The sequence below is a fragment of the Artibeus jamaicensis genome, unplaced genomic scaffold (assembly GCF_021234435.1).
Source record: "Artibeus jamaicensis isolate MK-2021 breed Jamaican fruit bat unplaced genomic scaffold, CSHL_Jam_final contig_399, whole genome shotgun sequence".
Lineage (NCBI taxonomy): Eukaryota > Metazoa > Chordata > Mammalia > Chiroptera > Phyllostomidae > Artibeus > Artibeus jamaicensis.
This window is the reverse complement of record NW_026521816.1, coordinates 432,373-454,960: the sequence shown is the minus strand read 5'-3', so window position 1 is coordinate 454,960 and position 22,588 is coordinate 432,373. Positions and strand designations below refer to the sequence as shown.

Below are 22,588 nucleotides of genomic sequence, written 5' to 3'. Positions count from 1 at the left end.
AGCCAGAGATTTTGAGGCATTGTTTTTCTGTGCTGGAACCCTGGTTTGCGTGGTCTGTTTCACTCAGCTGTTCCTCCCAGTCTATCTGCATGTGAATGCAGGACCACCCGGTCCTCCAGCCACTACCCTGCCATGAGTCCTTTCCACACTGGCTGCCCACTTCTGCCCCTCCTTCTGGTCTGGATGAATGTTTCTTCTTTTACTCCTTGGTTGTCAGACTTCCATACAGTTTGATTTTCTGGTAGTTTTGGTTGTTTTTTGTTTTAAAATTTATTGTTATCCTTCTTTGGTTGTATGAGGAGGCAAAGTGTATCTACCTATGCCTCATTCTTGGCTGGGAGTCCTGTAGGCTTGATTTTAAAGTCTTCTTTTTGTCATATAGAATTATTTCTATTCCAGCATTATTTTCCTTTTTATTTGTAAGAAATATCTTTTTCTATCCCTTTTCTTTGAGTCTGTGTGTTTCTTTTGTTCTGTGGTGGGTCTCTTGAAGGCAGCGTATATGTGGGTCCGATTTTTTTATGTTCTGTGACCCTATATATTTTGATTGGAGCATTTCTGCCATTTTTATTTAAAGTGATCATTGGTAGATACATATTTAATGTAATTTTATATTTTTAACTGTGTTTCTTTTAGTTTTTCTTCTTCTTAATGTTAGCCCACTAACATTTGTTGTAATACTGGTTTGGTTTTAACAAACTTCTTTATCTAAGATGCTCCTAATTTTTATTTCAATTTCAAATGATAGCCTTTATGTTTTACATAGCCTTGTTGTAGTTTCTTACTTTTCATCACTTTGAATATTTCATGGCAGTCCCTTCTGGGCTGACATGTTTTCTGGAGAAACCAGATAAGCTAATGGAGGTTTCCTTGTAGTTAACTAAGTGCCTTTTTGTTTGAGCTTTTAAGGTTTTTTCCTTGTCTTTAAGTTTGCCTTTTAAATTTTTATGTGTCTTTATATGGTCTTCTATGGGTGTGTGTTTTGGACTGTCTGTGCTTCCTGCACTTGTGGGCTTTTTAAATTTTTTTCACCAGGTTAAGGAAGGTTTTGGTCATATTGCCAAATAGGTTCTTGATCCCTTGTTCTCTCCTTCTCCTTCTGATATCGCTATGATGGGTATATTGTTATGCTTTATGCTGTCCCAAAGGTCCCTTAGTCTGTCCTGTTTTAAATTCTTTTTTCTTCTTGCTACTGTGATTGGATGGTTGTTTTCCAAATCACTGATTTGAGCCTCTCCTTATCTCACTTGTTTATTCCTTCCAGTACTTTTTTTATTTCAGATGTTGCATTCTTAAATTCTGATTGGTTCCTTTTTATGGTTTCTATGTCTTTTTACATATTGTTGAGCTTTCTTGTAATCATTACTTTGAGCTAGCTGATAAATTGCCTACATTTCATTTAGTTTTTCTGGAGAATTCTCTTGTGCTTTCATTTGGGGCTTGTTTTTTTTTGTCTTTCCATTTTGATAGACTCTTTCTATTTGTTTCTATGTATTAGGTAGATCTGCAAAGACTTTGCTGCAGGCTTATATCAGACAGTGCCTGTGACTGGCCGTGAGCAATGTGTTTGCAGCTATGAGTGATCCATAGCTTGTGATTCCTTCCCTATGCTGGGCCACAGTGTGTACCGAACGGACCAAGCTGTGCATCAAGATTGGCTTTTACCAACACTGGGCCTGGGGGAGGGTCTGGAAAAGTTTCAAAACACCCTCTACCTGCAAGCTTCCTGTTAGACTGAGTCACTGAAAGAACCTCCTGCTGTACTTCTCAGCAGGACTTAAGCCCCACAGGGTGGGGCGAGAAAGATTTCTGTAGGTGGGGCTATTACTTCTCCTCAGGTTGATGCTGCATGGTTGGGAGTGCTCTGCAGAAGGAAGATGGCCTTTGCATTGAGACTGAGCACAGGGATAATTGTGGCTGACCCTTCAGCTTTCTCCTCAGAGCTCCCACGCCAGACTCTCCTCATGTGACTCTACTCTACTGTCCCTCCTTTTGCTAGAGCTCAGGATAAGTGTGAAATTTTGTGTGTTAGCCCTTTAAAAGGAGGTAACTGCAACTCTAGTCATTTTTCTCTGGTAGACAGATATCCTGCTATTTTTCATGGTGGGATGTTACCTGGGTGCCTTCCCCAGTTTTGTGCTGTATATACTGAAGAGACCACTTTGACATTTAGATCCTGTACTTCCTAGGGGGAAGCTTACCTTATGGCCACCAATATATCCCTCTGGAACTTCATCTGTCTCCTGTGGGAGCCTAGCCAACCTTCTCATGCCTCTTTACTTCCTACCATTCTTAATGTGGTGATGTGGTTTCTTAAGTCATTTGTCAGGTGGCAGGATTTTGTTCTTTTTTATTGCTGATCATGGTGGTGTTGATTTGCATTTTTCTGATGGCTAATTGAATTCAGTTTTACACATGCTTATTTTGTGCTGCTTTAAATATACAGGTTGAAATGTTAAATAGGTAGTTTGGACTTGAATTTGGGGCTTGGGTAAAAGAGCTGAGTAGTTGTAAAGTTAGGAGCAATTAGCCATTGTGTGAATGGAACCAAGCAGAGAGAGTGTGAAAAATGATAAAGTGGCTTAAGCTGAAATCCTGAGGAAAGTTAGTGATTAAAGGACAGTGGATACAGCAGAGGGACTGAGAAGCCATGGTTAGAGAGGGAGATGGAAAATCAGGAGAATGTGGTGTTGTGGAAGGCAATCAAAGAGAAAATTTAAAATTGGAAAAAAGGGGTAATAATATGAAATGTTGCTGAAGACTGGGCAGCGACATTCAGAATTTGTCATAAGTAAGCCATTTCAATCGGAGTACATGGACTAAGGCCACATTAGAATAAATTGAGTAATTGAGAGGTAAAGAAGAGGGCTCAGCAAATGTTGACAGAGTTTTGAAGAATTTTATGAAGAGTAGGAGTTAAGGTGGGTACCATCAAGAGATTTAATTTTAGATGAGGATGAAGAGATTGAAAATATTACAGGGATAGTCAGTATAGGACTGTCCACAAGAAGGAAGAAGGCACTGAGATCCAGAGTCTTTTTAATTGAGAGGGAAAGAGAAATGTGTGTATATTGAGCACAGGGGCTTGATGTTCCCTTCTGTTTCTTCTGTGAAGATAGAGATGAAGCTATCTACCCTAAATGGCATAGGAGGGAATATGTTTAGAATGGAGAAGGTTTGAAATAGACACTGTGGAAAATGGGAGAGAGCCCACCATGAACATAGCAAAAGATTTCTGACTGCATTAATAACCCAGTAAAGGTGTGAGACCATAAATTCACAATGCTACTACTTTTTGTGGTGTGTAGTTTTTTTCCCAGTGGTATTTAGCAGTGTAGCACTGGGTCAGGGAAGATGGCTAGTGCTTTAGTTCAAGGCATGGGTCTTTTATTTAGCCCAAAGTAAAGAAGTGGAGAGTATAGGTAAAGAGTTCCTTGTTAAGTTGAACTGAAGCATGGAATTCAAGCTGAATAGGTGATTAATTTTGTATAATACTGATCCATTTTGGACCTCAGATTCTCTAGAGTTACTGTAGTATAATCTCACTATGGTATCATTTTGCAGCAAGATAGAATTTTTACGCATGTTTACTTGCTGTTGTACTAGTATGTTATAATCCAGATTTTACACGGTAACCATGTAGTCCTAAGTGCCATTTGATTAAGCTGTAATTTTAATAGATAAAAATATAATTTGTTGAATTTGTGAATGTACTTTAAAAAAACAGTTAAATCAGACATTTTATTGCAGTGTGAAACTTTAGCACAACAGAAATTTGCTGAAGAACTTAAAAAACGAGAACATTTTTTAGTTGAAAGAGAACAACTGCTATTCAGACATGAAACTGCTTTGAGTAAAATGAAAGGAATGGAAGAAGAGGTACTTACAAGATTTCAGATTATAAAGGAGGTAAGTATATAGCATTTGATTTAGAGTTTCTCTCTTTTTTTTCTTAATTTAGATTTACTAGTTATTAGCATTTGCCTCATATGCTTTATTTCTTCTCCTAACCCGCTTCTCTTCTTCTCACTGATACACACACACACATTTTTTTTTCCTCCTGGATCATTTGAAAGTAACCTGCAAAAATCATGACACAAAACCACTAATTACTTCCTTAGTATTTTGAATGCTTAGTTTTAGGAGTATGCATCTCTTAGAATAAGTGCATTCTCCAACTGTTATTGTATTAGGAAATTAATGTTAGTTAAATAATTTAACCAACAGTTTATACTTACTTTTCCAGTTGGTTCTTAAAATGTCTTTAAATATTGTTTTTTGTTCTGTTTTATTTTTTGATTAAAGAAATAGACATAATTCATGCATTGTGTTTGATTTTTCTATCCTTTTTAGTTTCTTCAAATCTAGAGCAGACAACTTTACCATTTTTTGTTTTTTGTAAGACTTTTCTTTGAAGGTTCTAGGCCAGTAGTCATACAATGAGTATGTCATATTCTTATTTGCCTTATTGTTTCCTAATGATTATATTTAGATTAAATATTTGTGTCAAGAATGTTATATAGGTGGTATTGTATCCTTTATTTCATATCAAGAAATATGAGTAAGTTACATAAAGTAGAATTCTTTCTGTTTTGAAAAATCCATATAATCTTACAATACCACCATAATCAAGATAATAATTCTAGCTCCCTAAGTTCCCTTATGCTCCTTTGTAGTTATCTTTATCAGCCCCAGTTATATAGTTTTCAGTCCCTAAAAATGACTGATCTATTTCTGTCCTTGTAAGTCTGCCTTTCCCCTAATGTCATGTTAATAGAATCATTACATAATTTTTCTTTATCTTTGGTGTAGGCTGCTAAAACCCTCCAACTCTGCCTTTTGCACCAGGGAAACCAGAGAAAGAGGCCCCTGTAAATGACAGAGTGTCGGGAGAATCTTGGTGACAAGATTAGAAGGAAGATTTTTTTCACTCTGGTGTTTATGAACTCATAAAAATCTGGGTCACCCTCAGTCTGCATAGCACAAACAAAAAGCTCCAGAGTAAAGGTAGAAGGATCATGGTGCACTCTAAAAATACCACCCAAGTCTCAGGTTAACTCCCTATCACCAATATGGAAGTGTGGAAAAGAATCACAGGAGCATAGTAAAGTCTTTGAAACTGAACTCAGATTTAAGCCATTGCTGAGTCTCAAACTAGGCCTTAAGTGACATATAAAAAATGCAACTCCAAAGCAAGAGTACAGAAGCTTTGAAAAGTGTACAGAGATTGGGTCACTGCCCACAAAAAGTAACAAAATTCTAACTAGGCTCAGTGCTCAAAAAAATAAATAATGAAACCAATATTCCCCAGAGCATTATAATAGGATTCAGAATCAGCACAGCATACTATCTTAAAGGTCCTGGATACAATGCACAAGTGCCTGGACATATAAAGAACTAAACAAATGTGACTAAGCCTCAAGAAAAAAATGCCAATCCTTAGATGATCCATATATTGGATTTTTAACTATGTCCCATCAGGTAACTGTAAATAAATGCAAAGAAAAAGACAGAAATTCCCATAAGAAAAACAAAGTTAAAAAAAAAAACATACTGGAAATTTTAGAACTTTAATGTACCAGAAATAAATAATTCACTAAATGAGCTCAATAGCACCATGGAAATGGAGGAAGAAACACTGAACTTGATAGATAAATAGATATCGAATTTGAAGAACACAAAAGAAAAAATGAAAAGGGGAAAGACCTCAGAAATCTGTGGGGTAAGAGTAAAAAAACCTAACGTACGAGTAATTAGAAATCCAAAAGGAGAAGCAATTGGAACAGAAAAAATAGTTGAAGAAATATTGGTTCAAAACCTCCCAAATTTAGTGAAAGACATAAATTTACAAATTCAAGCTATTCATTGAACTTCAACAGGATAAATTCAAAGAAGAGCATGTGGAGATAGGGTACAATTGAGTTGCTGCTAAAAACCAAAGATAAAGAAAAATCATGTCATGATTATATTATCATAACATTCTGGGAAAGGCAGAAGTACAGGGACAAAAATAGATCAGTTATTTTTAGGGATTGAGAATGGGGGACAAAGACCATAAGGAAGTGGGTCCCAGACAAAAGGGTGCTAGACAAAAGGAAGAGAAAAAAAACTCTAGGAAACTATTTACTTCAAGGTACTTCAAGTTATCAGGGTGTAGTTGATTTATCTTTGCCATACTGCAAATGAAACACATATTGTATTTTTAATATCTTTTGAATGTGTAAAACCTTGGAAATGAGAATATTAATCAGATTTATAAAGTACATATATATCTTTAAATTATTTTTCAATTACAGTTTATATTCAGTATTATTTTGTATTAATTTTAGGTATACAGCATAGTGGTTAGACAATCATATATAATACTTTACAAAGTGTTTCCCCCAATATTTCCAGTACCCCGTTGGCCCCATAGATGGTTTACAGTATTGTTGAGTACATTCCCTATGTGGTACTGTATATCCCTGTTATTATTTGTAACTACCAATTTGTAGTTCATAATCCCTTCACCTTTTTCAACTGACTCCTCAACCTTCCTCTCCTCTGGCAACCATCAGTCTATTCTCTGTGTCTATGAATCATATATGTTTGTTTGTTTAGTTTGTTCTTTAGATTCCACATAATAAGTGATATGTATTTGTCATTGTCTTACTGACTTATTTGCATAATATCCTCTAGGTCCATCCATGCTGTCACAAATGGTAACATTTTGTTCTATTTTTACGGCTAATAATTCCATTGTAAATATGTACCAAACCTTTTTAATCCACTCTTTTGTTGATGGGCACTAAAGTTGTTTCCATCATGACTTGTGTAAAAAATACTACAATGAGCATAGGGTGCATATATGCTTTCAAGTTAGTGTTTTGGGTATCTTCAGATGCATAGTTGAAGTAGAATTTCTAGGTCAGATGAATTTAATGCTACCTATGTGATTACATGGAAGAAAGATACTAAGGCACGTTTTTGATTTCATATGTAAATTTGCATTTTTAATACATTGGGAATAAATTGAGAATTAAAGGGAAAGAAATAATATATTTTTAAGTATATTTTATTGATTATACTGTTACAGTTTTTTCAATTTTTTCCCCTTTATCTCCTCTCCACCCTACACCCCTCAACCCTCCGGCTTTACCTCCCTTAGTTCATATCCATGGGTTGTACATATAAGTTCTTATACTTCTCTGTATCTTATACCATTCTTAACCTCTCCCCATCTATTTTATGCCTACCAATTATGCTTCTTATTCCCTGTACCTTTTCCCCACATTCTCTCCTTCCCTCTCCCCACTGAAAACCCTCCATGTGATATCCAGTTCTCTGATTCTGTTCCTGTTCTAGTCGTTTGCTTTTTGTTTTTGTTTATTTTTTAGGTTTAGTTGTTGATAGTTTGTTGATGAATTTGTTGTCATTTTACTGTTCATAGTTTTTGATCTTCTATTTCTTAGATGAGTTCCTTTAACATTTCATATAGTAAGGGCTTGGTGATGATGAACTCCTTTAACTTGACCTTATCTGTGAAGTACTTTAGCTGCCCTTCCATTCTAAATGATAGCTTTGCTGCATAGAGTGATCTTGGATGTAGGTCCTTGCCTTTCATGGCAGCAAATACTTCTTTCTAGCCCCTTCTTGCTGTAAGGTTTCTTTTGAGAAATCAGCTTGATAGTCTTATGGACACTTCTTTGTAGGTAACTCTCTCCTTTCTTCTTGCTGCTTTTAAGATTCTATTTTTAATCTTGGGTAACTTAATGATGATGTTCCTTGGTGTGTTACTCTTTGGGTCCAATATCTTTGGGACTCGCTGGGCTTCCTGGACTTCCTGGAAATCTATTTCCTTTGCCAGATTGGGGAAGTGTTCTTGCTCTTGTTCTTTTCCTTCTGGCACCCCTATGATTTGGATATTGGAAAGTTTATGGTTGTCCCAGAGGTTCCTAAGCCTTTCTCATGTTTTTGAATTCTTGTTTCTTTGTCCTTTTGGGGTTGGGTGTTATTTCTTCCTTTTGTTCCAGATTGTTGATTTGAGTCCCAGTTGCCTTCCTGTCATGGTTGGTTCCCTGTTGTTTTTCTTTATTTCACTTTGGGTAACCTTCATTTGTTCCTTCATTTTATGACTGAGCTCAATCAGTTCTGTGAGCATTTTGATTACCAGTATTTTAAACTCTGCATCAATAGGTGGGCTATCTCTTTGTGGCTTAGCTCTTTTTCTGGAGTTTTGATCTGTTCTTTCATATGGGCCATATTTCTGTGTCTTGGGGCACCTGTTTTGTTGTGGGGAGGGGGCTTCGGTATTCACCAGGGCAGGGCAACCCTCATTGCTACCTTGTGGCACTGTCTGTAGGGGAGGGGTCAGAGAAGGAGCAATACAGCTTGCTTGCTCTGCTCCAGCCCCATTTTCCAACGAACTCTGTCCTGTGAGACTGGGACTTTCCAGTACCATGGCAACCCCCAGGTAGTCTGCAGTTAGCTTGAGTCTTTAATTTCCCACTCAACCAGCCCAACTTCATTGGTGCAGTCTGCCGCCATGCTGTGGGTCCTCTAAGCCAGCCCTGCTTCTCTTGCGCTGTTCATAGCCTTGTCCCCTGCGTACTCTGCCTTGTGGCGGGGTCCTCTCCATCCACCTGTTAAAGAAGAAATTGATTTGAATAATTTATAAAACTGAGTAAGGAGAGTCAAATAGTTTTGGGATCAGAATAATTTTATTATATATATTAATTTTTCAAGATTTAAAACAATTTTCACTGCCCTGGTTGGTGTAGCTCAGTGGATTGAGTGTAGGTCAGTGAAGCAAAAAGTCGCCAGTTCGATTCCCAGTCAGGGCACATGACTGGGTTGCAGACCAGGTCCCCATCAGGGGACATGCAAGAGGCAACCAACCACATGTTGATGTTTATCTCCCTCCTTTTCTCTTTCCCTTCTCCTCTCTCTAAAAATAAATAAAATCTTAAAAAAAAACAATTTCAACTGCTTTATGAGAACAAGAAATTACTTTGTTCTGTTTGTGAACTACTACTTCTACTCCTTAAAGGTAACTTAAGCCTTCTTTTTAATGTATAAAGCTATAAATAACTCATTCTTTTAAAAAGGATCTGAAATTCTTTATTTTATAATTCCATTATGTCAATACAAGTTATTTGATTGAATTTCCGTGGTGGATTTTTCTGAGCAAAAGCTTTATTGCTGCTTAATTTGTATTATATGTTTTAATAAGGCATTCACAAGTGCTTTGAATGCTTGGTTTGTACTTTGATCGATTATGCAGTTTTATAAGTTATTTGTAATATTAGTTATATGTGTTTAATATGCAGATTAAATTTCTTTTGATTCAGGGGATTGTAATTTTTAATTTATGTTCAGTATCACTAGTAACAAATGATCCTTACCTAATTTTTTTATTATATATTTTTTCCTCCTAGCAACATGATGCAGAAGTTGTACACTTAAATGAAGCTCTTAAGGAAAAAAACAGAGAATGCAAGAGGCTAAGGTCTTCTTTTGATACTTTGAAAGAATTAAATGATTACTTAAAAAAACAGGTAAGACCTATTTTAATATTAGATTATAAGACATTCTTAGAAATGTATGGTTTGTATCTAACAAATTATAAGTCAGGCTTAGAACACCTGTCTAGAGAAATTTATTTCCAATTACTAATTTTTATATATAAGTCATCATCTAGTTTTATAATATTTTAATAAAATATATTTTATCAATTATGTTATTACAGTTGTCTCTTTTTTCTCCCCTTTATTTCTCTCTGCCTTGTACCCTACCTCCCACCAGCATTCCCTCTCCTTAGTTCATGTCCATGGGTCGTACATATAAGTTCTTTTGCTTCTCTATATCCTATACTATTCTTAACCTCCCCCTGTCTATTTTGTACCTACCATTTATGCTTCTTATTTCCTGTACCTTTTTACCCAGTTCTTCTCTTTCTTTTTATTTTTTAATTTTTATTTTAATTGTCTTTCAAGTACACTTTTTTGTCATTTACACCCATCCCAGCCCACCCACCCAGGCCTCCCACCTCCCTCCCATTTTGACCCTCCTAGTTTTAGTCCTGTGTCTTTTATACCTGTTCCTGTAAACCCTTCTCCTTTTCTCCTGATATTCCCTCCCCTCTCCCCTCTGGTCACTGTCTGCCTGTTCTCTGTTTCAGTGTCTTTGGTTATATTTTGCTTGCTTGTTTGTTTTGTTGTTTAGCTTCCTGTTAAAGGTGAGATCATATGGTATTTGTCTTTTACCTCCTGGCTTATTTCACTCACCGTAATGCTTTCCAGTTCCATCCATGCTGTTGCAAAGGGTAAGAGCTCCTTCTTTCTTTCTGTTGCATAGAATTCCATTGTGTGTATGTACCATAATTTTTGGATCCATTCATTTACTGATGGGCACGTAGGTTGCTTCCAACTCTTGGCTATTGTAAATTGTGCTGCTATGAACATTGGGGTGCATAGGTTCTTTTGGATTGTTATTTTAGGGTTCTTAGGATATAATCCTAGCAGTTGAATTGCCAGGTCAAAAGGCAGATCCATTTTTAGTTTTCTGAAAAAATTCCATACTGTTTTCATAGCGGTTGTACCAGTATGCAATCCCATCAACAGTGCAGTAGGGTTCCCTTTTCTCCACAATCTCTCCAACACCTGTTTGTTGCTTTGTTTATGATGGCCATTCTGTGTGGTGTAAAGTGGTATCTCATTGTGGTTTTAATTTGCATCTCTCTGATAGCTAGGGATATTGAACATCTTTTCATGTGTCTCTGGATCTTCTGTATGTCCTCCTTGGAGAAGTGTCTGTTCAAGTCCTTTGCCCATTTTTTAATTGGGTGAGTTGCTTGTCTTCTTACAGTAGAGTCCTGTAAGTTCTTTATATATTTTGGAGATTAACCCCTTGTCTGAGGTATCATTGGCAAATATGTTTTCCCATACAGTTAGTTCTCTTTTTATTTTCATATTGTTTTCCTTAGCCATGCAGAAGCTTTTAATTTTGATGAGATCCCATTTGTTTATTCTTTCCTTTATGTCCCTTGCTCTAGGGGACATAATAAAAATGTTGCTGCGTGAAATATCTGAGATTTTCCTGCCTATGTTCTCCTCTAGGACTTTAATGGTTTCAAGGCTTATATTTAAGTCTTTTATCAACCTGGAATTTATTTTGGTGTATGGTGTAAGTTGGTGCTCGAGTTTCATTTTTTTGTCACGTAGCTGTCCAGTTCTCCCAACACCATTTGTTAAAGAGGCTATCTTTACTCCATTTTATGTTGCTGCCCCCTTTGTTGAGTATTAATAGACTGTAGAGACTTGGGTTTATTTCTTGGCTCTCTGTTCTGTTCCACTGGTTCATGGGTCTATTTTGATACCAGTACCAGGCTGTTTTGATTACAGTGGCCTTGTACTACAGTTTGGTATCGGTTATTGTGATCCCTCCTACTTTGCTCTTCTTTCTCAAAATTGCAGCAGCTATTCGGGGTCATTTATGCTTCCATATAAATTTTTGAAGGGTTTGTTCTATGTGTGTGAAATACGGCATTGGTACTTTAATAGGTATTGCATTGAATCTGTAAATTGCTTTGGGTAGTATGGACATTTTGATGATGTTAATTCTTCTGATCCATGAACATGGTATATGTTTCCATTTGTTTGTGTCTTCCTTGATTTCTTTCTTCAGTGTTGGGTAGTTTTCTTCATACAGGTCTTTTACCTCCTTGGTTAGGTTTATTTCTAGGTATTTTCTTTTTCTTTTTGCTATATTGAATGGGATTTTTTTAAATTTCTGCTTCCACTATTTCATTGTTGGTATACAAAAATGCCTATGATTTCTGGATATTGACTTTGTATCCTGCTGTTTTGCTGAATTCATTTATTAGGTTGAGAAGTTTTTTGATGGAGTCTGTAGGATTTTTTATGTATACTCTCATGTCATCTGCAAACAATGACAGTTTTGCTTCCTGCTTTCTAATTTGGATGCCTTCTATTTCTTTTTCCCTGCTGTGGCTAGGACTTCCAGTACTATGCTGAATAAAAGTGGTGAAAGTAGACATCTTTGTCTTGTTTCTGATTTTAGTGAGAAAGTTTTGCCCATTGAGTATGATGTTGGCTGTAGGTCTCTTGTATATGGCATGTATTATGTTGAGGAATGCTCCTTCTATTCCCACTTTGCGGAGTGTTTTTATAATAAATGGGTTTAGTACCTTATCAAATACTTTTTCCATGTACATTGATATGATTATGTGCTTTTTGTCTTTCCCTTTGTTTATGTGATTATTATGTTTATTGATTTGTGAATATATTATCATTCTTGCATCCCTGGTATAAATTCCTCTTGAATATGATGTATGATCTTTTAATACGTTGCTGCTTGAGATTTGCCTACATTTTGTTGAGGATGTTAGCATCTGTGTTCATTACCAATACTGGCTGTAGTTTACTTTCCTTTTTTTCTTTTTTAATATATTTTATTGATTATGCCATTACAGTTGTCCCATCCCCCCCTTCATTTCCCTTCACCCTGCTCACCTCCTCTCCCCACATTCTCCCCCTTTAGTTCATGTCCATGTGTCATAACTTCTTTAGTTTCTACATTTCCCACACTACTCTGGCCTTCCCCATCTATTTTCTCCCCATCATCTATTCTACTTATTGTCTATACCTTCTTCCCACTGTTTCCTCCTCCTACTTTCCTGTTGATCTATATGTTCTCCCTCTATATGATCTCCATTTCTGTGGCTCTGCTCCTGATCTAGCTGTCCACTTAGTTTGCTTTTTAGGTTTGATTGTTAATAACTGTGAGTTTGCTGTTCTTTCACTGTTCGTATTTTTTATCTTCTTTTTCCTAGATAAGTTCCTTTAACATTTCATATAATAAGGGCTTGGTGATGATGAACTCCTTGACCTTATCTGAGAAGCACTTTATCTGCCTTTCCATTCTAAATGAAAGCTTTGCTTGACAAAGCAATTTTGGATGTAGGTCTTTGGATTTCATGACTTGAAATACTTCTTTCCAGCCCCTTCTTGCCTGTAAGATGTCTTTTGAGAAATCAGCTGACAGTCTGATGGGAACTCCTTTGTAGGTGACTGTCCCCTTATCTCTTGCTGCTTCTAGAATTCTCTCCTTCATTTTAATCTTGGCTAATATAATTATGATGTGCCTTGGTGTGTTCCTTCTTGAGTCCAACTTCTTTGGGATTTTCTGAGCTTCCTGGATTTCCTGGAAGTCTATTGCTTTTGGCAGACTGGGGAAGTTCTCCTTTATTATTTGTTCAAGTAAGTTTTCCACTTGTCGCTGTTCCCCTTTCGCTTTTGGTACCCCTATAATTCGGGTGTTTAAAGATGTCTTGGAGGTTCCTATGCCTTTCCTCATTTTGAATTCTTGTTTCTTCATTTTTTTCTGTTTGGTTGTTTCTTTCTTCCTTCTGGCCCACTCCATTGATTTGAGTCCCAGTTTCCTTTCCATCACTATTGTTTTCCCTGTGCATTTTCCTTCATTTTACTTAGTGTAGCTTTCAGTTTTTCATCTAATTTGTGACCAAAATCAACCAGTTCTGTGAGCATCATGATCGCCATTGTTTTGATCTGTGTATCATAGGATAGCTATCTCTTTGTCACTTAGAAGTATTGGCTCTGGGGCTTTGATCTGTTCTTTTTGAGCCACAATGTTTTGGTCTTGTTGTACCTGTTACATATGAGGGGCGGAGGCTTAGGTGTTCACCATGGTAGAGCCACCCAGTTGCTGGGTTTTGATGCTGTATGTGGGCTCAGGGTCAGAGAGAAAACAATGGCATTTGTGCTCTTCTTTCTCGGATTTAAGTTCCTTCTGCCATTTCCCAGAAGCAAATTGGGCCCTTCTGGTACTTGTTCCCAGGTGGGTGGGCTTGTGTACATTCTAGGACCCTGTGGTCTCTCCCATGAACTGCCCTGTGAGGCTGGGAGCCACTCCAGGCATCTCAACCCCCGAAAGTTTTTTCAATCAGAGATTTTAGGCTTTATTTCCCATTGTTTGGGCCCTGGGTGGTGTGGTGTGTCTCACTGCTTTTTTTGCCTGGTTCATCTGTGCATGAAGGTGTGTCCAATATCAGCCAACCGCCTTGTGGGCCCACTAGGTTTCCTGTTTCCTCCCCATGCCCAGGTCTGACAACCACCGCCTATTCCTGCAAGGACCCCTCTCCGCTGGCTGCTGACTCTACCCCTCTTACTGGTCTGGATGAATGGTTTGTTGTTGTTGGGCTTCGGTACAGTTCAGTTTTCTGTCTGTTCTGGTCATGTTTTGTTTCTAAATCTTTGTTGTCCATAAATTTGGTTGTGCGAGGAGGTACAGTGTTTCTACCTACACCTCCATCTTGGCTGGCAGCCTGTAGTTTACTTTCTTTGTTGTGTCTTTATCTGGTTTATGGATTAGGATGATGCTGGCTTCATAAAAAGAGTTTGGCAGTCTTTTCTTTTCTCGAATATTTTTGAATGGTCTATGTAGGGTAGGGGTCAGTTCTGCCTTAAGTGTTTGGGAAAATTCTCCTGTGAAATGATCCAATCCTGGGTTTCTGTGTATTGGGAGTTTTTCGATTACTGCTTCAATTTCGTTTGCTGTTATTGGTCTGTTCAGGCTCTCTGCATCTTCTTCATTGAGTTTTAGAAGATTATATTTTTCTAGAAATTTGTGCATTTCACCTAGGTTTTGAAATTTCTTGGCATACAGTTCTTCGTAGTAATTTGTTACAATCCTTTGTATTTCTGTGGTGTCAGTTGTAATCTCTCCTCTTTCATTTTTGATTGTGTTTATTTGGGTCTTCTCTCTTTTTTTCTTGATGAGCCTGCTTAAAGGCTTGTCAGTTTTGATTATGTTTTTGAAGCACTAGCTCCTGGATTTATTTTGATTCTGAAAATTAATAAATCTTCAGAATTGTGCTGTTAGTGTTTGCGTTATTTAATTCTACTCTGGTTATTTAATTCTATTGGTTATTTACTTTATTTTACTCATTCTGGGCTTCTTTTGTTGTTCCTCCTCCAGTTCTTATAGATAGATAGGGTTAGGTTGTTTATTTATAATGTTTCTATCTTTTTTAGGTATGACTGTATCAATATGAACTTCCCTATATGTCTGCCTTTGCTATGTCCCATGAGTTTTGGACTGTGTTAGTTTATTTTCATTTGTTTCCAGAAACTTTTTGATTTCTTCTTTCATCTCAGTCTTAACCCAATCATTGTTTAATACTCATTCTTAACCCAATCATTGTTTTATAGCATGCTAGTCAGTCTCCATGAATTTGAATTTTTTTCTTGAGGTTTGTTTTTAGTTTCAGGCCCTTGTTGTCTAAGAAGATGCTTGATATGAAATCAATTTTCCTGAATTATTTGAGGCTTATTTTGTGTCCTGTCATGTGGTCTATGTATGTGGAACATTTGAAAATATTCCATGTGCATTTGAAAATAATGTATATTTTCCTTCTTTGCCATGAAAGGTTATATATATATTTGTGATTTGGTCATTGTTCAATGCTGCAGTAACCTTTTTGACCTTTTCTTTGGAATATCTATCCATTTTTATAGTGGTGTGTTAAAATCTGCTAAATATGTGTGTTGCTGTCTATATGTTTCTTGAAGTTCTCCAAAATTTTCCTTATATGTTTGGGTATTCCTCTGTTGGATGCATATGTATTTATAATGTTTATGTCTTCTTGATGGATTCTTCCTAAAGTCTGTATTGTCTGATATAAGTGTTGCTTATGCAACTCTTTTTTCCTGTCCATTTACTTGTAATATATTTTTGTGATCCTTCATTTTCAGTCTGTATGAGTCTTTTGTTTTGAGGTGGATCTCTTGTACACAGCATATGGAGAGTCATGTTCTCTTATCCATTTAGGTACTGTATGTATTTTGATTGGATCATTTACTCCATTTACATTTAAGGTTTTTATTGATAGGAACTTGTTCCTTGCCATTTTACTCTCTTCATACCTGTGTACCTCTCTTTCTCTTCCTTTTCTTAAAGTAGTCCCTTTAACATATCTTGCAGTGCTGGTTTGGTTGAACTGTATTCTTTCAGCTTTCTTTTCTCTGGGAAACTTCTTATTTTCTCTTATGTTTTAATTGAGATCCTTGCTGGATAGAATAGTCTTGGTAGCAGGCCTTTGCTTTTCATTACGTAGAGTATTTGTAGACATTTCCTTCTGGCTTGCAATGTTTCCACTGAGAAGTCAGGTGCTAGCCTTATCAGTGTTCCTTTGTATGTTATTTGTATTTTTCCCTTGCTGCCTTGAAGATTCTTTCTTTGTCTTTGAATTTTGCCATGTTAATTGCGATGTGTCTTGGATTTGGCCTCTTTGGGTTCTTCTTGATTGGGAGCATCTGTGCTTCTTGGATTTGTGTGAGTTTTTCTCTCACCAAATTAGGAAATTTTTCCATCTTACTTTTCCAACAGTTTTTTTATCTCTTGCTCTTCTCTCCCTTCTGTTATCTCTATATATGGATAGTATTACGTTTCATGTTGTTCTGCATTTCCCTTTGGTTTTTGGTTTTGTTTTGTTGAGTTCCTTTCCTTTTCTTTCTCTTTTTGGGAATTTTTTTAACCTTATCCTCCAGCTTTGTGATCTGATCCTCTGCTTCATCTAGCCTGCTTTTCATTCCTTCTACTGTGTTCTTTAATTCAGAAATTGTATTCTTCATTTCCTCTTGGTTCTTGTTGATAGCTTCCATTTCCTCTTGTCGATGTAGTTTGCAGTGAGTTCCTTGTAGTTTCCCTGTAGTTTTCGGTAATTCTTACTGAGCTAATTGAACTTCCTTATAACCATTGTTTTGAACTCAATATCTGATTGTTTAATTTTGTCTATTTCATTTAGCATTCTTTCTGAGACTTCCTCCTTTCCTATCATTTGGGGATTCTTTGTCCTCCCATTGTTTGTGAGCCTCTTCTTGTTTGCCTGTGCTTCTTCAATTGATCTGTTTTGACTCTGAGTTTTTGGTGTGAACTTTTATGGTAGGAGATCTGTGAGATTCAGTGGTGCAGTCTCCTTTTCTCCTGAACTTGATGCTTTTAGGATGCCCTTTATGCCATTTATGTTGGCTCTCTGGATATATTTGGGCGGGTTTTGATTGTTGTTGGGTTGTTCTTTGGTGAGTCCTTCTCTCCAACCAACTGACTGAGGGTCACTCTGCCCACTACCTCTTGTGTGTGGTTTTGCAGGTGTTGCTGGAACAAAACTAAAAAGCCCAGGGAATAAATCCACATGCACAAAAATATCTCCCCCCTGCAATCCCACTATCAACAGGAAATGAACCAGTATTAATAAGGGTGTAAAGAGATTAACACTAGTATAAGAAAGTACAGAAATAAACTGTAGTATACATTCTACATTTAAATGTCATATACATTATGTCTGAGTATAATTCTGGTGTCTTAATATGCACAAATTGCTGACCAAGAAATGAATGTTAGAAAGCTGTGTAGGATAGAAAATATCATTAGTCATGGAGAAGGTCACAGTGGACTTTGTCTAGGTAGCCTCTAGTATTTAATACTATTTTTTCTTCCTAAGTCTGCCTCTGGTTATGTGAGATGTTGACCCTGTCTGACTTTAGGCAGTCTGCTCTGAGAGACTTCCAGGGATCTATACTGTGTGGCTATTTCCTTTAGTTGATAATCTAGTCACTTTGCACTTAGCAGTCAGGCTTAAGCACCACAGAGCAGGGGGCAAAGTCTCTCCTAGGGGTGGGGCTATTGTTTCATATTAGGCTGCTTCTGCTCAGAGAGGAGTTGTCTGCCTGAATACAATGGCTGCTACTGTATGGGGTATGACTCAGTACTAGTAACCCTGTGGCTACTCTCTTAGCTCTTTCCCCAAAGCTTCTGTCCCCAGTCTCTCCTCAGGCGTCAATAGCCCACTCTGGCCCCACCTTTGCCGGAGATGTGGGTAAATGGCTACAAATGAAAGTTTGTGCAGTGGCCCTTTAAATGGCAATTTGCATCTGCAGCCACCCATCTCTGTTGGAGAGCAACCCTACCACTTTCACTGCTGGTTGATATCTGTGTACTTTTGGGGGCTCTGGTATTCTAGGCTGGGGATCTCAGCTTAGGGTTTAGACCCCATTCTTCTCAGGGAGATCCAACTAGCAACTTAATTATCCCTGTGATCCTGCTGCCTGTGGATACCCAGCTAGCTCTCCCGAGTCTCAACCGTATTCCTTACCGGACAGGTTTTGCTGAAGCTGATTTTTCTGTCTGTCCAAGATTATAAGGCTTTTCTTTCACTATTGTTCAGTTGTTTGTTCTGGGTGATTTCTCTACAATTTAGTTATAATTCCAGATTGGTCCTGGGAGGAGGTTAATGTGGTTTCCATTCACCCCTCCACCATCTTACCTCTCCGAATTTCTTAATTCTGATAGAGTATCTAAATATGCAACAAGGAATTTATACTTAATTTCAGGTTATTGAAATCTTTTTCCTCTGATATCATAACAAAATAAATGTGCTTACTGTTACTATTTCTATTGAACATAAAACACTGAAAGCTTAGTCAGTGAAATAAAGGGAAAAAAGCAAGGTTGGAAAGGAAGAAATCAGTATTATGCAAAGATGATATGATTTTGTACCTATGGACATAGGAATCCAAATGAGTATATAGACAAGTTATTAGAGTTAATCCAATTTTTAATGATTTTATTTATTTACTTTTATAGAGAGGGGAAGGGAGAAAGAGGGAGAGACCATGGAGGTGTGAGACACATATATTTGTTGCCTCTTGTTCTTCCCCAGATGGGGACTTGGCCTGCAACTCAGACACATGTCCTGACAGCGAATTGATCTGGCGATTTCTCAGTTGCTGGTGGTACTCAATCCACTGAGCCACACCAACCAGGGCAAATTTAAGCAAATGTAGGAGAACTTTTGGGTATAAATTCAGTATACAATAATAAAGTGTATTTCTGTGCTAATAATCAGAAACTAAATATTACTTGTTGGATACCATAGGTAATGGCATCAAAAAACATTAATTATCTAGAAATAGATCTAAAGATGTATAAAATACATTTACTGAAAAGTAAAAAATTTTATTAAAAGAAACTGAGGAAGACCTAAATAAATTGAAGGCTGTATTATGTTCATGAATGGAAAGATTCTATATTATAAAGGTACCAGTTTATCCCCCCAATTGATTCCAGTTCAGAGAAGTAAAGGCTCAAATCCTCAGACTGAAAAAACCTATGGGAGTTAAGGTGGCAGCAGGAGAAACTCCCATCCTCACAGGAGAGTTTGTTGGAGAGACCCACCAGGTCCTAGAATGTACACAAACCCACTCACCTGGGATCAGCACCAGAAGGGCCTAATTTGTTTGTGGGTAGTGGGGAAAGTGACTGAAAGCCTGCTGAGAGTCAAGCAAGTGGCATTGTTCCTTCCTAGACGCCTCTTCCACATACAGTTACTCAGCACAAGGATGTGTGGTTTGCCCTGCCCTGGCAAATACTTAAGGCTCTGCCTTCACTATGTAAAAGGTGCACTGAGACAAAAAAAATATATGGCCCAAATGAAAGAACAGATCAGAGCTCCAGAAAACATACAACTAAGAGACAAAGAGATAGCCAGCCTATCAGATGCACAGTTCAAAACACTAGTAATCAGGATACTCACAAATATGGTTGAGTATGGTCATGAAATATATGAAAAAGTGAAGGCTATGAAAAATGAAAACAAAATGTTTAGGGAATCAGCAGTGAAGGGAAAGAAACTGGGACTCAAACTGGGATTCAAACTGCTTCTTTTTGAAGCAGAAGGAAGACGTAAACTTTGAATCAGAACAGAATGAAGAAACAATTATTGAAAAAAATGAGGAGAATCTTAGGAACCTCTGGGAAAACTTTAAACATTTCAACATCAGAATCATAGGGGTGCCTAAGGAGAAGAGGAAGAGCAAGAAATTGAAAACTTATTTGAAAACATAATGAAGGAGAACTTCCCCAATCTAGCAAAGGAAATAGACTTCTAGGAAGTCCAGGAAGCTTAGAGTCCCAAAGAAGTTGGATCCAAGGAAGCATGAACCTAGGCACATCATAATTACATTACCCAAGATTAAAGATAAGGAGAGAATCTTAAAAGCAGCAACAAAAAAGGAGACAGTTAACTACAAAGGAGTTCCCATATGACTGTCAGTTGATTCCTCGAAAGAAACCTTGCAGACAAGAAGGGGCTGGGATAAAGTATTCAAAGTCATGAAAGGCAAGGACCTATATCCAAAATTACTCTATCCACCAAAGCTATCATTTAGAATGGAAGGTCATAAAGTGCTTCCCAGATAAGGTCAAGTGAAAGTTGTTCATCATCACCAAACTCTTATTATATGAGATGTAAAGGGACTTATCTTAGAACAAGAAAAAAGTAAAAAATATGAACAGTAAAATGACAACAAACAGAACTATCAGCAGCTAAACCTAAAAAAAGGAAAAAATGAACTGTGCAAACATCTAGAAGAGGAACAGATTCACTGAATTACAGATCACATGGAGGATATCAGTGGAGAGGCGGAGGGGGAGAATGGAGGAAATGGTACAGAGATATAAGAAGCATAAATGGTAGGTACAAAATAGGCAGGGGGAGGTCAAGAATAATATGGGGAATGGAGAAGCCAAAGAACTTACATGTATGACCCATGGACATGAACTAAGGATGGGGGAATGCTGATGGGAGGGGAGTACAGGGAGGATGGGAAAAGTAAAGGAGACAACTAATAGCATAATCAATAAATTAAATAAAATAGTAAAAAATTCTAAAGACAAAAATGTTCACTTAAATTAAAAGATATTTCCCATTGAAATATATACTTGTAAGATCTTGGGATACTTCAAATTTTTCATAGAGTGAAGTAGACTTAGGTACTCAATATTTTATTGACAAGTGTTGATTTTAGCTGTGTTTTTATTTATGTATGTATGTATTTATTTATTTATATTTTAATTGCTGTTCAAGTGCAATTTTCTGCCTTTCCTCCATCCCAGCCAACCCCCCCCAACCCCCTCACACACCCCAGGGAGGTGTGGACACCTCCCTTCCATTTCCACCCTCCTTGTTGTTGTCCATGTGTCCTTTTATACTTGTTTTGCAAACCCTTCACCCTTTTCCCCTGAAATTCTCTCCCCTCTGCCCTGTGGTCACTGTCAGCCTGTTGTCAGTTTCAGTGTCTTTGGTTGTATTTTGATTGTTTGTTTGATTGATTATGTGATCTTTAATCATGAATGTTACTTCTATTTTGTTACATTGCTTAGTTATGCAGACTAGAGAAGGTAGATTATTTGGGAACCCTTCAGCTCGAAATAGTTTAAGGGTTATATTGAAATATGTAATAACATTTTTTTACTTTAGTTGAATGAAATAAGTGAAGAAAATAGGAAGATGGAGATTCAGGCTAAAAGAGTTCAAGCGCGTTTAGGTAATTTACAGGTAAGTTACTTGTTTCTCCCTTTTGACACAAATGAATTTTAAAATGCTTGTTTTTTGACCTTCACACTTTTAATGTGATTGTTCTTTAATTCATGGATTTGTACTGTTGCAGAGGAAGTATGAGTTTATGACAATGCAGAGATTGAAAGGAAATTCCCATGCTGCTCATGAAATAAAAAGTTTAATACAAAAAGTACCAGTTTCAAAAACATGTAAGGTATGATATTGAAATTTTCTTCAGTTTGAAGTCAGGAAATTTTGTCTTTGTTTAACCTTTTCATTTCAGTTAGTAAACATTGTTTCTGGTATGAAAGGCATAGCCATAATAATAGCCCTTTACAGAGAAATATCTTTGTAAAGTTTCAAATACACATTTATTTGCAAAAACAAAACAGTATTTCAGCAATGTTTCAGGCACAGTAACACTGACAAGTCACAGGAAGTTAAGCTTAATAACAGCTTTGTTACTCATTGTGTTTTGAGATTCCATAAGCCTTTATTGTTACTTTTCTATCAAAACTGCAATCTATCCCTTGGATGGGCTCCATGTATTAACTTTTTTCCCTAAGAGTTTATTTCAATTTGAGTTATACAGTAACATAATGCAAAATTCTTAAATGTACATTTTTATCAGTTTTGACAAATGTCTACACTTATATAACCTACAACTAAACATAGGACAGTTCCATTATCATAGAAAGTTCTGTCATATCCCCTTTTAGTTAGTTCTTGCAAGAAATAATTGTTGATCTGATTTCTATTACCATAATTTAATTTTGCTTATTTTAGAACTTCATTCAGTGGAATTATATAGTATTTATTTGTTCCTCTGAGGCTTATTATGTTCATAGTTGTTCATATCATGTTCATATCAGGTACTTTGTTCCTCTGTATGGCTCAGCAATATTCTGTTGTATAAACATATCACAGTTTGTTTATCCCTCTTGCTGATAGACACCTGAGCTGTTTGTAGTTTTGTTTCTTATAGAGATACTAACAATATTTGTTTACAAAGCTCTTTGTAGATATGTGTTTGCATTTTTCTTGGCAATATTACTAAGGCTGGAATTTCTGGGTCATAAAGTAGATACATATTTAACTTTAATTAAACTGTCAGTTTTCAAAAGTGTTTTTATTATTTTATTCTCCTACTAGCTAGCCACATATTATTGT

General features: G+C 36.8%; 1 protein-coding gene across 8 annotated transcripts in view; it reads left to right on the top strand.

Moving 5' to 3' along the window:
• CCDC138 (coiled-coil domain containing 138) overlaps positions 1–22,588 on the top strand; it is a 144,074-nt gene that overhangs the window by 26,830 nt on the left and 94,656 nt on the right. For all 8 annotated transcript variants that reach the window (XM_053665266.1, XM_053665265.1, XM_037138367.2 and 5 more), the window contains 4 exons: positions 3,751–3,909; positions 9,417–9,536; positions 21,338–21,415; positions 21,528–21,632. In XM_053665266.1, the coding sequence (XP_053521241.1) occupies positions 3,751–3,909; positions 9,417–9,536; positions 21,338–21,415; positions 21,528–21,632 (462 nt within the window). The remainder of the gene's footprint in view (positions 1–3,750; positions 3,910–9,416; positions 9,537–21,337; positions 21,416–21,527; positions 21,633–22,588) is intronic.